This window comes from Schistocerca piceifrons, chromosome X (genome assembly GCF_021461385.2).
Source record: "Schistocerca piceifrons isolate TAMUIC-IGC-003096 chromosome X, iqSchPice1.1, whole genome shotgun sequence".
NCBI classification, from domain to species: Eukaryota; Metazoa; Arthropoda; class Insecta; order Orthoptera; family Acrididae; genus Schistocerca; species Schistocerca piceifrons.
In genome coordinates this window covers 782,969,549-782,987,665 of record NC_060149.1, presented here as the reverse complement: position 1 = coordinate 782,987,665, position 18,117 = coordinate 782,969,549, and the positions used below count along the sequence as shown (strand labels likewise).

The window sequence follows — 18,117 nt, the reverse complement described above, 5'->3', positions numbered from 1 at the left end:
GCCCCTCGGCTCTTATAACTGCCATCTGGTTTCTGTACAAATTGTAAATAGCCTTTCGCTCCCTGTATTTTACCCCTGCCACCTTTAGAATTTGAAAGAGTTATACGTTATACGGTATAAAGTGAAACTGACTTGTGTTAAAATGGACCAGTTTTCTGGACTACTGAACAGATTCCAGCATACGACTGTTTCCTTAAAGATGTGGATATAACGCAAAAGTTTCCTAGGATTTTTAGCGAAATGGAGATGTGTATCTATCTAACATCGAACCACGGATTCTGTGTGCAAGGAACTGGTGATATTATTGTGAACAACGATAAGATTGTGTATCAGAATGTAAAGATATATGGCAAACTGATATGCCAAACCACAAAGTGAACAAAGAGAAAGACACATGCGTTATTCATGTCCACCAAGAGATATCTAGATACTTTTGATCAGATAGCGTGTAGTTAAAGTAGATCACACAGGACACTGTCAAGCAACTAATGGGGGGCAAATTTCTCCACCCGCAGTATCCGTATGTGATGAGATACACTCTACCCTAGTCGAAATCCGATATTATGCAGACACAATAATAAACACTGTATAATTATTAGTAACTGAAGTTATTACACAATAAATTAGTAATGAGAGTATGTACTCTTAACAGAATGATGGAATTCTATCTTACACATCCAGTGTCATATGGTACTTAGTTGACAGTGGTAGATTAGTGGTGTGAGTTGTTAACATCAAAGATTGTTTGTTGACCTCTATCATGTGTGCTGGAATACTGGCTCTTATTCAGCGTGACAGAAATGCACCCCTTCTGCAAATTGCTGCAGATTTCAATGCTGGTAAGTGTCAGCATGCGAACTATTCAACGAAACATCATCGATATGGGCTTTTGGGGCCAAAGGCCCACTCGTGGCTACAGATTCGAATCCTGCCTCGGGCATGGATGTGTGTGATGTCCTTAGGTTGGTTAGGTTTAAGAAGTTCTAAGTTCTAGAGGTCTGATGACCTCAGATGTTAAGTCCCATAGTGCTCAGATTCATTTGAACCATTTTTAACTTATCCATTTCCCTTTTTAAATGTTCTAACCTACCTGCCCGATTAAGGGATCTGACATTCCACGCTCCGATCCGTAGAACGCCACTTTTCTTTCTCCTGGCAACTAACGATGTCCTCCTGAGTAGTCCCAGGCCGGAGATCCGAATGGGGGACTATTTTACCTCCGGAATATTTTACCCAAGAGGACGCCATCATCATTTAACCATACAGTAAAGCTGCATGACCTCAGGAAAAATTACGGCTGTAATTTCCCCTTGCTTTCAGCCGTTCGCAGTATCAGCACAGCAAGGCCGTTTTAGTTAGTGTTACAAGGCCAGATCAGTCAATCATCCAGACTGTTGCCCCTGCAACTACTGAAAAGGCTGCTGTCCCTCTTCAGGAACCACACGTTTGTTCGGCCTCTCAACAGATACCCCTGCGTTGTGGTTGCAGCTACGGTACGGCTATCTGTGTCGCTGAGGCATGCAAGCCTCCCCACCAACGGCAAGGTCCATGGTTCATGAGGGGAAGACCGTACAGATATCATACCTAAATCATTTTTAAATTGATTTTGATCTTCTGAGTACTTTACCCTAAGGTATTTCACAACGTTGAAACACAATATATGATCCAAAATCCTAATGCACATAGATATCAATGATAACCTGTGCAACTTTCCAATCTTTAGGTGCGGATCTCTCTTTGTGTGGGTGCTTGTATATGATTCGTAAATTGTGAGGTATTTCATCAGCATACTTCAAAAGGAACCTAAATGCATGCAGCCTGGACCGAAAGACTTTACTGAGCTAAGAATGCTCTCTCTCTCTCTCTCTCTCTCTCTCTCTCCCGAGTGCGCGTGTGTGCAGAAGAAGTGAGAGAGTTTATGTGTTGTGCTGCAGCCGTTTACACACTTGATAACAGGAATACAAATCTTCTGTCAACTGGCAGAGCAAACAACGAGCTCGCATTTGTGCAAGAATAATAAGGAATACAGCTGTGTGCAGCCAGGCAGAGAGTAAGGAAATTAATCATTCCGCAAAAGCACAGTGAGTTGCCATGTAGATTAGATAGCTCTCAATCTGTGCACTTTGTCTGACTGTAGTGACTGTAAATACTCGTTCTACAAATCAGTGCGTTATGTTGCAATTTTTTTTCATTTCCTATCTTTTTAACGCGTAATAATTATTTTTGATCTGGCGGCAGTGTAATTTAATGTAATACATGCTTCATGTCTGACTGTGGCAATTGTAGGCAACATAAAATCTGACTTTCACCATGGGGGATGACTTTCACTATCCTGTATAGAACACGAGCGATAATTAATGTGGCTGGAATGCAAAAATGTATGGAGGAAGTGTTGTCTCCTTCTCGAGCTGTCCAGTGCTGTATGAGCTCGTGGTCTAGTGGCGGCAGAATACCTTTAGGCAGTAGTTGGGCGGCGACGTCTTGCTTGGGTTCCGCCTGCCGTGCAGCGCGCAGGTTTCCTGTTAGCTTCTCGCCGCAGCAAGTGTATCGCGCCCGTCTTTCAAGAGCGCCATGGCACACTCATACAGGCAGGTGACAATTCAGATCTGTTTTCAGGCTGACAACGCAAGACCTCGAGCACATCATACTGAACGTTTTATTCAATACGATCTTCATATTGTTGTACTTCAAGACGTCATTGGGATCCAATTATCAAGTCCTGCCAGATGATGTGACGACAGCGTTCAAACTGTATGGTAACGTGAGAAGCCACCTGGTTGAAAAGTGGCAAACATCCATCTACCTTCACGAATCCCGCCCCGCCCCCCTTCCTGTCAGTGGTAGCGGTAACTATGATTTTTGCTGGGTGGTCGCATACCTTCCTACTGAGCATTCAAAGTTTGATGTTAGTTAAATACACCACTGGCCTTTAAAATTGCTACACCAAGAAGAAATGCAGATGATAAACGGTATTCATTGGAAAGATATATTATATAAGAACTGACATGTGATTACATTTTCACGCAATTTGGGTGCATAGATCCTGAGAAATCAGTACCCGGAACAAGCACCTCTGTCCGTAGTAACGGCCTTGATACGCCTGGGCATTGAGTCAAGCAGAACTTGGATGGCGTGTACAGGTACAGCTGCCCATGCAGCTTCAACACGATACCACAGTTCATCAAGAGTAGTGACTGGCGTATTGTGACGAGCCAGTTGCTCGGCCACCATTGACCAGACGTTTTCAATTGGTGAGAGATCTGGAGAATGTGCTGGCCAGGGCAGCAGTCGAACATTTTCTGTATCCAGAAAGGTACGTACAGGACTTGCAACATGCGGTCGTGCATTATCCTCCTGAAATGTGGGATTTCGCAGGGATCGAATGAAGGGTAGAGCCACGGATCGTAACACATCTGAAATCTAACGTCAATGCGAACAAGACGTGACCGAGACGTGTAACCAATGGCACCCCATACCATCACGTCGGGTGATACGCCAGTATGGTGATGACGAATACACGCTTCGAATGTGCGTTCACTGCGATGTCGCCAAACACGGATGCGACGATCATGATGCTGTAAACAGAACCTGGATTCATCCGAAAAAATGTAGTTTTGCCATTCGTGCACCCAGGTTCGTCGTTGAGTACACCATCGCAGGCGCTCCTGTCTGTGATGCAGCGTCAAGGGTAACCGCACCCATGGCCTCCGAGCTGATAGTCCATGCTGCTGAAACGCCATCGAACTGTTCGTGCAGATGGTTGTTGTCTTGCAAACGTCCCCATCTGTTAACTCAGGGATCGAGACGTGGCTGCACGATCCGTTACAGCCATGCGGATAAGATGCCTGTCGTCTCGACTGCTAGTGATACGAGGCCGTTGGGATCCAGCACGACGTTCTGTATTACCCTCCTGAACCCACCGATTCCATATTCTGCTAACAGTTATTGGATCTCGACCAACGCGAGCAGCAATGTCGCGATACGATAAACCGCAATCGCGATGGGCTACAATCCGACCTTTATCAAAGTCGGAAACGTGATGGTACGCATTTCTCCTCCTTACACGAGGCATCGCAACAACGTTTCACCAGGCAACGCCGGTCAACTGCTGTTTGTGTATAAGAAATCGGTTGGAAACTTTGCTCATGTCAGCACGTTGTAGGTGTCGCCACCGGCGCCAACCGTGTGTGAATGCACTTAAAAGCTAATCATTTGCATATTACAGCATCTTCTTCCTGTCGGTTAAATTTCGCGTCTGTAGCACGTCATCTTCGTGGTGTAGCAATTGTAATGGGCAGTAGTGTACTTATGCTAGTTAAGTATTTGTATATTTTACGTATTGTATGAACAAGTATTATTTGCACTGTTGTGTTTGCATTGTTCTTAACCATGATAACTAGGCCAGCACTCTGAAGTATTTGCGCAAAGGCGGTTTACAGTATGACCTCCGAATACGCGGAGAGCCGGAGGAAGACAGCGTTACGTGGCCAGTTTGATAAACCTGTCACCATCACGACGCAAACGGTGGGAGAGGTGAGTACCGCTTGCACCGCGTGTACTGTCTTGCTTGATGTAGTCAGAAAGGGTGTTGCATTATTAGAAGGTACTCAGCCGCCTTTGGCTCAGTTATTGCGTCTGCACGCGACGATGGACCACGCTGCCAACAGGGTTAGTGACCTCTGTCACGCGTACAAAGATACCAAGGCAATTTTAAACATACAGGCACAAAAAGGTGAAGTCATTTCTGTGCAAAAGCAATTAGCAGCCTTGAAGTGGCCGAAAGAAAGAGAAGTTGATGGCGAGATAATACCTACAGAGCAAGTAGTCCCAAGTAAAGGAGATAATTTGTCAAGCCAATTTAATAAACTTTCGAATACTCTGCTGGCAGTTATTCAAGGTATTAGTGTTCGGTCAGTAAAAAAACTGTGCGTATTAAAGGATTTATCCTTTAGCTGAAGGGCAAGTAAGGAGATTAATTGCTAATGTAATGAAACTTCCTGGCAGACCGAGTGCCAGACCGAGACTTCGAACTCGGGACCTTTGCCTTTCACGGACAAGTGCTCTACCAACTGAGCAACCCAAGCACGACTCACGCCCCGTCCTCACAGCTTTACTTTTGCCAGTATCTTGTCTCCTACCTTCCAAACTTTACAGAAGCTCTCCTGCGAACCTTGCAGAACTAGCACTCCTGAAAGAAAGGATATTGCGGAAACATGGCTTAGCCACAGCCTGGGGGATGTTTTCAGAATGAGATTTTCACTCTGCAGCGGAGTGTGCGCTGATATGAAACCTCCTGGCAGATTAAAACTGTGTGCTGGACGGAGACTCGAACTCGGGACCTTTGCCAGGAAGTTTCATATCAGCGCACACTCCGCTGCAGAGTGAAAATCTTATTCTGCTGATGTAATGGTTGAAAAAGGGTCCTTAGTATGGCTAAGAGAGTGGATTTTAAGTGAATGTTTGTGTCCGCAGAGGCGTAGAGATGGGGTTGAAGAATGCTATTATAGGGTAGAGGAGAACATGAAGCACTGGCCGATCATGTTGAGCGAGTAAGAATCGCTATGTTAGCTGTATGTATGGATATTTCTGAAGGGGAGGTGGTGGTCACCATACTTGCAGGAATGTGTCTGCAAGATCGTTCACGGATCATGTTTATGGACCAGCCAAAGTCATTTACCGGCCCTTCTTGGTTATTAAAGTAATACTCCGTTGAGAAATTTGTGGTCCATCAACGATCTTTTGCCTGCACGTAATCGTGGACGATCTCACGGACAAGTGGAGGGCCGCATGAAGGAATATTATGCATGCCCATCAAAGGGAAGCTCGAAGGTACAACTAAGGGAGATGGACGGTATCCTTGACGATGGGTGATACGGTGTATGTCCGGAATGTCTGGGGTCAGAGCAAAAAGGAACAGGGAGTGACAGAAAAATGGTTGCCACAGCATGTTTGTCCAAGCACCATTGTCAGAGTTATGTCCCCAGTCAATTTCTTGGTTGAGGACCTGCAGTCACAGTGGTGGATTAGAGGTCATTTAAGCCAGATTCAGCTTGGTGGAAAGGAAAAGTTGGGTGTGGTAGGGGAGTAATGGCAGAGTTCTTTACACCTTTTTTCACCTCCCCCCCTCCCCGGGTTAGACTTTTTGGGGGGATGTAGATAGGTGTTATCGATTGGACCTGACAACCATCCGTATAAGTGTATCGATGTGGCTAGAGTCAGAGATCACACTCGTTCCGAGCATATAGAAAGAGCCCCTGCTTGGGCGCTTGAACAGTGAGCTGTGGGCCGTCAACGGAAGAGGCTTCTTGCAACGAGGTCTGACTCAATCAAGTGAGGTTGACGTGACCGCACCTCGGCAGTCGGTATTTGGCAGTAGTTTTGATGTACTGGAGATGGTTCAAATGGCTCTGAGCACTATGGGACTTAACTTCTATGGTCATCAGTCCCCTAGAACTTAGAACTACTTAAAACTAACTAACCTAAGGACATCACACACATCCATGCCCGAGGCCGGATTCGAACCAGCGCGGTCGCGCGGTTCCAGACTGTAGCGCCTAGAACCGCTCGGCCACTCCGGCCGGCTGTACTGGAGAGCAGCGACCGCGGGACAGAGAGGTGCCTGTGTTCGACTGGGATAGCACCAAGAGTCTTTGAGTTGGTACTGTGTTCTACTTCGATCCAGCGCATTAACTGCATGTTGAAAATTTTATTGTTCATTCTTTGAGGTGTGTGGCGGATGTCTTTCATGCTCCACTGTGGATTAACTTTTCTTTCTGCTATCTGTTGAAGAAGCAGAAACGTTTGTATGTAAGCAACGAAACGTCCTGAGTGTGAAGCTTGCTTAACGTTAGCAGCTGATTGGTAGTGTTTACCGAAGGTCGGTTGCTATGCTGACAGCAGAGCGCGCTGGCAAACCGTCTGCAATGGAGGGGGTAATATAATTTTGATTCTCGAGTGGTGTAATGTAAGTGATCACGTATTCTTGTTTCATCGTTCCCATGAGTGAAGTTGTGGGTTATTCTATTTGTTGATAAGTACGTAAAGTTCAAACTTCAGTGGTTAAATTTTAAAAGGAACAGACAGTCGACTCTTTAATGACAAAAACTCAAAGCCCCAAGTGAAGTGTTAAATTTTAGGGGAAGCGACAGTTGTCAGTGTTGCTCAATGTGGCTGCTGATTTCAAACTGAAATTATCTTTACTCTTGTTACTCACGTAATAGTGCTTAAGGAAAATTGGCCTATTAACCAGTAGTAGGTCATTTACAGTCCGCATCTATAAGTGCGTGCTGTAATTTGTCTTGCTTCAATATTGGTCATGTGTATTGTAATATTAAAAGGGTTGGATCCCAGGGTCATTTCCGAAAACTTGCTAATTTGAGACTTAAATTTTGGGTCGTTAATTCATGCAGTTTGATGTGAAATTTCATTTGTCCTAAGCAAATTGTGTTTAAACGTCCTATGGCTTGCCAAAGGGGCTTATGCCCATGTTTTGTAGTCCACGGATTTTGCTAAGTAAAATAATACATTTTAAAGATGTTACTGTTTGGCATTGTTCAACCATAGCAGTGCATACTTATTATCCAGTTCCGTTCACTAATTGCTGTTCTCTTTGTCTTAGGTTGAAGATAATACAGCGGGTGGCCATTGGATTTAGTCGACCTTGTTTTTCTAAATATATGTGTCTAGTGCCTCGAAGTAATTAAAGAAACATTGCGAGTTTTGTTAAAAACCTTCTAAGTGGTGTAGTGCCCCCAATCGCTAATGTTTACTGATTTTTTTTATTTTAGTAAAAGAGATCATGAGTTGGAATCACGATATAAGAAATCCTGCTGAATGCTTTTAGTAGCAGTGTATGTTCTTTAAATGATCTTGATAAATGTTTTGTAAGTCTCTCGTCCAGTGGCTTTCCACTCAAGGATCACTGTATCCAAGCTATCCCACACTAAAGGTTTTATAAGGCTCATTAGCTCCAAAGTAATTCCATCTAGCTCCACCAAGCTCGACCAGCCCCCTTCTTGTCAGACACCTTATGTGATCCTGCGGCCATACAAACACTGTTGAAAGAATTTAGGCACCAGGATGAATCAATGGTAACAGGTGAAAATTTGTGCCAGACTGGGACTCGAACCTGGATCTCCCATACAACACAAGCAGTTGCTTTAACCACCTGGCCCATCCCAGCACACTTGCCAGCTGGCCTTAATTCCCAGCCTGTTAGGCATCTCAGCATACCATCACAGTAACTGTGGTATACAAGGTGGTCCATTGATCGTGACCGGGCCAAATATCTCACGAAATAAGGGTCAAACGAAAAAACTACAAAGAACGAAACTTGTCTAGCTTGAAGGGGGAAACCAGATGGTGCTATGGTTGGCCCGCTAGATGGCGCTGCCAAAGGTCAAATGGATATCAACTTCGTTTTTTTTTTTAATAGGAACCCGCATTTTTATTACATATTCGTATAGTACGTAAAGAAATATGAATGTTTTAGTTGGACCACTTTTTTCGCTTTGTGATAGATGGCGCTGTAATAGTCACAAACATATGGCTCACAATTTTAGATTAACAATTGGTAACAGTTAGGTTTTTTAAATAAATATACATAACGTAGCTACGTTTGAACATTTTATTTCGGTTGTTCCAGTGTGATACATGTACCTTTGTGAACTTATTTCGCAGAACGCATGCTGTTACAGCGTGATTACCTGTAAATACCACATTAACGCAATAAATGCTCAAAATGATGTCCGTCAGCCTCAATGAATTTGGAAATACGTGTAACGACATTCCTCTCAACAGCGAGTAGTTCGCCTTTCGTAATGTTCGCACATGGATTGACATTGTGCTGACGCATGTTGTCAGGCGTTGTCTGTGGATCACGATAGCAAATATCCTTCAACTTTCCCCAGAGAAAGAAATCCGGGGACGTCAGATCCGGTGAACGTGCGGGGCATGGTACTGTGCTTCAACGACCGATCCACGTGTCATGAAATATGCTTTTCAATACCGCTTCAACCGCACGCGAGCTATGTGACGGACATGCATCATGTTGGAAGTACATCGCCATTCTGTCATGCAGTGAAACATCTTGTAGTAACATCGGTAGAACATTACGTAGGAAATCATCATACATTGCACCATTTAGATTGCCATCGATAAAATGGGGGCCAATTATCCTTCCTCCAATAATGCCGCACCATACATTAACCCGCCAAGGTCACTGCTGTTCCACTTGTCGTAGCCATCGTGGATTTTCCGTTGCCCAATAGTGCATATTATGCAGGTTTACGTTACCGCTGTTGGAGAATGACGCTTCGTCGCTAAATAGAACGCGTGCAAAAATATCTGTCATAATCCCGTAATTTCTCTTGTGCCCAGTGGCAGAACTGTACACGACGTTTAAAGTCATCGCCATGCAATTCCTGGTGCATAGAAGTAATGGTACTTGTGCAATCGACGTTGATGTAGCGTTCTCAACACCGACGTTTTTGAGATTCCCGATTCTTGCGCAATTTGTCTGCTACTGATGTGCGGACTAGCCGTGAGAGCAGCTAAAACACCTACTTGGGCATCATTATTTGTTGCAGGTCGTGGTTCACGTTCCACATGTGGCTGGACACTTCCTGTTTCCTTAAATAACGTAAGTATCCCGCGATCGGTCCGGACACTTGGATGATGTCGTCCGAGATACCGAGCAGCATACATAAGCACACGCCCGTTGGGCATTTTGATCACAATAGCCATACATCAACACGATATCGACCTTTTCCGCAATTGGTAAACGGTCCATTTTAACACGGTTAATGTATCACGAAGGAAATACCGTCCGCCCTGGCGGAATGTTACGTGATACCACGTACTTATACGTTTGTGTCTATTACAGCGCCATCTATCACAAAGCGAAAAAAATAGTCCAATTAAAACATTCATATTTCTTTACGTACTACACGAATATGTAATAAAAAATGGGGGTTCCGATTTAAGAAAACGCAGTTGATATCCGTTTGACCTATGGCAGAGCCATCTAGCGGGCCAACCATAGCGCCATCTGGTTTCCCCCTTCAAGCTAGACGAGTTTCGTTCTTTGTAGTTTTTTCGTTTGATACTTATTTCGTGAGATATTTGGCCTGGTCACTATTAGTGGACCACCCTGTATATCCCATGAAAACCTGACACTCATTTCAGATACCTGCAAGAGATTGGGCATTGTGGGCATACACACTGAAAGAATGGATTGTTGGTCATCACACTTGGCTGATACAGAGCGAAACAAAATTAAGGGGTCACTTTTTCGGAAACCCCCGTTAAAACTTTACATGACAGGATCCTCCACCCCAAAGAGGCTTGTGGCTGCTCTAACACCTGAGGATTATGCAACTCCTTCGACACCCCTTAAGTGTAGTTTGCCTTCTTTCAGGCGCTAGAACAGCCGCGAGACTAAACTTGTGTTGAAGTTGTCGAGGGGTACATTTTTAAAATAGTTAATAAAGGTGCTTCGTTGGCACTGAGGTTGTTACCGAACACGGCCATGATAATTAATCACCCGCCCCTCCCCCTCCTGCCTCTCCCTCCACCCCATGATCTAGCCATAGTAGGGCGTGAATCAGGAGTGCTGAAAAAGCGTAAAACCTCTTTGCTGTTTCAGATCACGTTCAAATTCCGTTGAATTAATGTGAATGGTCCCTAGTGGTTCCATCCTGCATACCAGAGGAAAATTTATGGTCACAGTACGCTCGAAAGGGACCAGACCACTTTAAATGGGCCTGCAGTCCCACGACGTCCTTAGAGCTAGACTGAAACGCAGAGGGGGTGGCAGCAGCCTCTAATGTTGTCCTGTTGCGAGTTGTCGTTTTCGACCGCGATATGAGTGGAAATCAACGTCCCAAGGAAAGGGCTGGTTTCGTTGACGCCCTTTATGCTACCCGATGTGACTTTGAGGCTTCTTCTTACAGTGCAACCGAAATGTATCTCAGTTGTTGGCAACTAATACCATCTGCGATGCACACAGCCCTGGGGAGCACAAAACCCTTTTTCAGCCAATAAATGAAAAATATTATTTTGACACTGTCCTTTGCTCCTGTATATGTTTGTTTCTTAGTGTTCAGCTGTAAATCTCTTCTTAAGAAGTTGACATAAACGCATCATAACTCGCCACCGCTTTATTTCTTTTGCTACTGCCTTTATCCCGCATTGTGCGCAGGGTCAGCAGGGTTAAGTACGGAATTGGCATGGTTAATTTTAAGGGGTGGCCGGATGCCCTTCCTGCCGCCACCCCATACCCCCCCCCCCCCCCGGGACGGAAGTAGTGTACCCCAACTGTCTGCGTCTAGCGTAAATCGTGAAATAGCGTGAATGTGTTTCAAATGTCTGCGAGTCGTGTAACTGAGGCGGCACATGGGGACCAGCCTGGTATTCACCTAGTAGGATGTGGAAAACCGCCTAAAAACCACATCCAGGCTGGCCGGCACACCGGCCGTCGTCGTTAATCCGCCGGGCGGATTCGATACGGGGCCGGCGTGCCTACGCGAGTCCAAGAAGCAGCGCGTTAGCGCTCTTGGCTACCCTGGCGGGTTAACTCGCCACCACTAATAGTATTGTATACCAATGCTCAATCAGCGAACTAATGACGCTCAAGATAATATGCAGTAATATTCACACGTTCAGTTTTTGTTGCTTTGCATTAGTGCCTGCAGTACTCCTAAACCAGTCTTCTAAATCTTGCCTATTAAATTCAATTGTGGCGCGACGGTTAAATAATCCCTGTTCATCACGTATGCCAGTCGAGACTTCCTAAATGTTGAGAATCATTCGTGCCAGAACGATCTTCCTTGAAATCACAAATCCTTTTCTGACGTGTTTTAGCCGAAAGGACTCGCCCCACACGCAATACAAACGATTCGAGCTGATACCGCCCGTGGCTCTACCCTTCATTCGATCCCTGCGAAACCCTACATTTCAGCAGGATAATGCACGACTGCATGTTGCAGGTCCTGTACGGGCCTTTCTGCATACAGAAAATGTTCGACTGCTGCCCTGGCTAGCACATTCTCCAGATCTCTCACCAATTGAAAACGTCTGGTCAATGGTGGCCGAGCAACTGGCTCGCCACAATACGCCAGTCACTACTCTTGATGAACTGTGGTATCGTGTTGAAGCTGCATGGGCAGCTGTACCTGTACACGCCATCCAAGCTCTGTTTGCCTCAATACCCAGGCGTATGTATCAAGACCGTTATTACGGCCAGAGGTGGTTGTTCTGGGTGCCGATTTCTCAGGATCTATGCACCCAAATTGCGGGAAAATGTAATCACATATCAGTTCCAGTATAATATATTTGTCCAAGAAATACCCGTTTATCATCTGCATTTCTTCTTGGTGTAGCAATTTTAATGGCCAGTAGTGTATTTGGTGAGTCGACTTTTGAAATCTGAAGTTGAAACTTTGAATTGTCACCTTCACAAAGCCTTTGTTTGACAGGTACCAGAGCTCGAGATACTACCCAATGGGGGTCCACTGGGAAGCTGTGACCTTCCGAAAGCCCCCTTTAGATTCCTACAGCAGAGGTATAGGTGTAGACATGCTCAGTGCCACTGCCCAGCATCCACCAACACCGCACCGCACTGCAATCCTAACCATCGGGGCAGCATGTGACAAACACCAACTTAGCATCGAGTGTACTGCATTACATTGTTATGACCTGACGAAACTACAGTCGCCATAACTATGCGTTCTTTGATTGCTCTGGGAGTCAGTTGATCTGAACTACAACGTATGAAATATTATTCTTTATTACAAGAATGGCCGACCGGAGTGGTCGAGCGGTTCTAGGCGCTTCAGTCTGAAACCGCGCGACCGCTACGGTCGCAGGTTCGAATCCTGCCTCGGGCATGGATGTGTGTGATGTCCTTAGGTTAGTTAGGTTCAAGTAGTTCTAAGTTCTAGGGGACTGATGACCTCAGCTGTTAAGTCCCATAGTGCTCAGAGTTATTTGAACCATTTACAAGTATGATAAAAAGATTTACTTTGTACAATCCATTGCCACAGGAGTGTCTTTGAATATTAAGGCGTCACTTAATGCACACATTTACTAAACTCTTCTCTCGAATTACAAAGTTCAAGAAGTTAGAAAGTACAGCTACATCTAAGACACGAGAAACTCACGAGCGTTGAGTACTCGATGTTGTCTGCTGGAGCAGAGGTTTCCTCATATCGGCTGTATATCTGCAGAGCTGGGAGCGAGGGTGTGGTATCACCAGCACCTCCCATTCATCACTGACGATTGCAGTGAGACGTTGCTAACTCATGTGGTATCGATGCGAGTTGCCGACTTTGGACGACACCTGATCTTTGGACGATACCACTCAAATGATTAGCTTTATAGCACAGCCGCACAAAGTAGGTACGAGTAACACCAACTACATACCACACATAAGGAAAGATTATGTAGACGGTTTCTCGTTAACAAAACGATTTTGAATGCTAGTGGTTTTTGCAAAGATAGTGTCTACTAACATGTATCAGTATGCGGCAATGGCAAGATAGTGACCTATCGATCCTGTGGTATATTGTTCCACGATATTGTTGCTCGTTTTAGTCTGAACTGTCATGCGAATATGGTTCTTACAGGTTCAAGAGGGCCACACTTAACGCCATGCACGATTCCAGCAGCCCCATGCATCCAACACTTGAAAATACAGACTAATATTCACTTGGATGTGCAGGATCATACAATCACATGACGTATCTTGAGTCAGGAAAGAAGCTTGTTTGCAACAAGGTAAGTATCTTTCAGATATTTATTCATTCATATATTACATTATAGCCTATTACTTGTAATGTAAACGCTGGCTGTGTTCATTCGTACTCCAATTCTATTGAAATATTGCCTGTCGGCTTATCTTGGGATCTTCATCTGTCATTTGTTTAACGATTTTACTGACGTTTCGCTAGCACGAGTGACTGATACAGTCAAACCTTCACCCTCCAAACTATCAACAGTCAGTTCCTTCTTACAGAGCGGAAACTAATGATACGTACTCTATTGACAGCGTAATACCATCTGGAACACCACAGACTGTTTGCATGGTGGCCACTGTTGTGGATTCCCCCGATGGGGCAGCAGAATTAGGGCCATGACAGTGGTGAGCCTAATAACAACACTAGACACAGCAGTGGCACCACTTCGTCCTTTGAGATAAGCCCGAACTCTGTGTCCAGCCTCACAGTGGATGTACTGATGTGTGGAGGCCCCATGGAGAATGAATATTGCCAGATTGCATTCGTCCTATTTGTATGGACCCAGCACTTGGCATCACGGTACGGGGTACCATCGGATTTGCAATACGATCACATCTCGTACGTATAGCCTCTATACATCACACGAGTTCGGATCCACTATACCCACAGATGGGGTAAAGTCGTACTAAAGTGCACACACACCCGCATTACCTACAAATCTCGTGTCGTTTGTGTTATACTTTATCAGCACAATAAATAAATAAGTAAAGCGTCATTACTTGCTATACTTCATGGTACTGCAATTTTAATGTCCTGGCACTTCACTGGAATAAGTGTTACGAAAACTGATTCACGAAAGAAAAGGGATACATAATACTCATTCGATCAGTTTGTAACTGTCACTCTTCAGTTTGGGATAAAGATTGTACTCGAGAGAGCTGCAAAAACTGCTAGCTGTTTCAACCACATTACAAAGATAATAAAGAAGAACGGGTTAAACGTAGCTAACTTTCGAAAGCTTCACTACTTCGGGAGAGATGCGGACTAAGGAGAATACTGTATGCACTCTGTTTTCAGGCCACAAGTGGCCCATCGGGACCATCCGACCGCCGTGTCATCCTCACTTGAGGGTGCTGATAGGAGGGGCGTGTGGTCAGCACACCGCTCTCCCGGTCGGTATGATGGTTTTCTTTGACCGGAGCCGCTACTATTCGGTCGAGTAGCTCCTCAGTTGGCATCACGAGGCTGAGTGCACCCCGAAAAATGACAACAGCTCATGGCGGCCAGAATGGTCACCCATCCAAGTGCTTCGGTGATCTGACGGGAACCGGTGTATCCACTGCGGAAAGGCTGTTGCCAGAATATTATATGTTTAAGTAATATTGACAAATGAGTCCTCAGCGGACTGACACATAATTTCCACATGACACGCATTCCCTATTTCACACTGACAGTACCGTAATAAGTGACTTCATCCGCCATGCACCCTTTTTGCCCTTATTTCGTTTTGGGAAATTTCCCTCCGGCAGCCCCAAATCGGAATTGTTTCATTTTACTTGATCCTCAGTTCGTGCGACTATTTCTTTCTCTGTACGCTAGAGAGAAACTATTGCCTCTGAATGTCTATATTTGTCAAATTATCGGTTGTACTGCTGTAACCCATTTGCCGCGCGGGGTAGCCGCGCGGTATCGGGCGCCTTGCCACGGTTCGCGCGGGTCGCCCGTCGGAGGTTCGAGTCCTCCCTCGGGCATTGGTGTGTGTGTGTATGTGTGTGTGTGTTGTCCTTAGCGTAAGTTAGTTTAAGTAGTGTGTAAGCCTAGGGTCCGATAACCTGGTCCAATAGGAACTTACCACAAATTTTCTAACCCATTTACACGAACATTAGCAGCCCCTGTTAATCAGCCACCATTACTGGATATCCAGTTGGAACACACTTGCCAAATAACTGGCACCACACAGGGAAGCCGTACCGTACACTACATGCAGAGATGCTCCCCCCCCCCCCCCCACACACACACACAGTGAGATGATATATGGCCGATCATCCACTAATATATAACGACCCTGATTGTTCCAGGAAGGCAGCGGCTGCAGCAAACCGGGATACATCGCCTCGCCTGCCACGGTAATGATGCATGATACCCATACAAACAAACCCAACCTTGCATGAACTATCCACCACTGTTATTACTGTTGTGTTGGCAGAAGAGCCAACACCGTGTTACTAGTGGGAGCCGAAATGCACGCGTTTTACCTCACGCAGGCTGGCGTGAGGAGGGAAGGACTATACTGACGTGAGGTCTGGAACATGACAAGGAATTAGAATTCAGAAAGCGGACGTAATTAGTATGATACTTAAGTTTAATCCATTAATGATGAACGTCGCTCTTGACGGTACATGAGTCACAATATTATCTGTTCAGAGGACATAGTAACTGAATATGGCGCCTTGCTGGGTCGTAGCAAATGACGTAGCTGAAGGCTATGCTAAACTGTCGTCTCTGCAAATGAGAGCGTATGCAGTCAGTGAAGCATCGCTAGCAAAGTCGGCTGTACAACTGGGGCGAGTGCTAGGGACTCTCTCTAGACTAGACCTGCCATGTGGCGGTGCTCGATCTGCAATCACTGATAGTGGCGACAGGCTGGTCCGACGTATACTAACGGACCGCGGCCGATTTAAAGGCTACCACCTAGCAAGTGTGGTGTCTGGCGCTGACACCACACTTACTACCCATCCCACTGTCGCAGAGGTTTCTGTCCCACGGCACGAGCCTTGGCACTTTTTTCCCTCTGCTCTACAAATCGCTACCCTCATTCGCGTTTCGTCCACTATCACCTGATGGACCGTGTTAATGCGCAGTCTTACCCAGACGCACGGATAACATCACAGCCCAGCATCCTGTGATCCACCTATTAGATGACTAACATGTTGACGGAGATGACAGTAGAACTTTTGGTTTGGTCACCACGTTGGTGCGGGCGTGGAGGGGCCCCGTCTCTATTTAGACAGTATTTCTCCTACGGTGCTATGGCTCATCTCAATGGGGCCACCCACCACTGCCGTTGCCCCTCCCCTACTCCGCCGCCTGCACTCTTTTGTGCGCACTCTACTACAGTTGTGTGCGAGAGAGCAATATCGGTGACCAGCCAGAAGTGCGCCTCGCTCGGGAGACAAAGTCGCCGGTGAGTAATACTTGCCTTGACGAGGAGCGCGTAGTTGTCCCGGTCCCGCGACTTGCCGCCGTCGCGAAAGGCGGGGTACTCCCAGTCGAGGTCGAGGCCGTCGAAGTGGTTCTGCCGCAGGAAGCGAAGCACGTTCTTCACGAACTCCTTGCGCCGCTCCGCGTCCGCCACCAGCGGCGAAAAGCGCGTCGAACCCTCGTTCCAGCCGCCGATTGCCAGCATTGTCTTCAGGTCCTTGTTGTACGTCTTGAGGCCGGTGAACTTCGCGTAGCCACCTGAAACACGAGCAGTCGCCGCTGCTATCGAAGTTCTCTACGCTGCAGTCTGTCAACTCGAATGATGCTGTCCCAGTGTCCATTTCTTGGGGAACCAGCAAGAGATCCGCCAATAATGAAAAATTTAATATTTAGAGAGAAACAGAAGAGATAGAATTCCACAGACAAGGGGAGGATAACACTTCAATTTTTTCTTAATGTAAACCGAAGATTTATGATAACATACACTACTGGCCATTAAAATTGCTACACGAAGAAGAAATGCAGATGATAAATGGGTATTCATTGGACAAATATATTATACGAGAACTGACATGTGATTACAATTACACGCAATTTGGGTGCATACATCCTGAGAAATCAGTACCCAGAACAACCCCCTCTCGCCGTAATAACGGCCTTGATACGCCTGAGCATTGAGTCAGAGCTTGGATGGCGTGTATAGGTACAGCTGCCCACGCAGCTTCAACACGATACCACAGTTCATCAAGAGTAGTGACTTGCGTATTGTGACGAACCAGTTGCTCGGCCACCATTGACCAGCCGTTTTCAATTGGTGAGAGATCTGAAGAATGTGCTGGCCAGGGCAGCAGTCGAACATTTTCTGTATCCAGAAAGGCCCGTACAGGACCAGCAACATGCGGTCGTGCATTATCCTGCTGAAATGTAGGGTTTCGCAGGGATCGAATGAAGGGTAGAGCCACGGGTCATCTGAAATGTAACGTCCACTGTTCAAAGTGCCGTCAATGCGAACAAGAGGTGACCGAGACGTGTAACCAATGGCACCCCATACCATCACGCCGGGTGATATGCCAGTATGGCGGTGCCGAATACACGCTTCCAATGTGCGTTCACCGTGATGTCGCCAAACACGGATGCGACCATCATGATGCTGTAAACAGAACCTGGATTCATCCGAAAA

The 18,117-nt window shown here is 45.9% G+C and overlaps 1 protein-coding gene across 2 annotated transcripts in view; it reads right to left on the bottom strand.

The window, feature by feature from the left end:
• The window catches only part of LOC124721104 (serine-rich adhesin for platelets-like), a 481,067-nt gene that overhangs the window by 171,345 nt on the left and 291,605 nt on the right, over positions 1 to 18,117 (bottom strand). For both annotated transcript variants that reach the window (XM_047245921.1, XM_047245922.1), the window contains exon 4: positions 16,936 to 17,195. In XM_047245921.1, the coding sequence (XP_047101877.1) occupies positions 16,936 to 17,195 (260 nt within the window). The remainder of the gene's footprint in view (positions 1 to 16,935; positions 17,196 to 18,117) is intronic.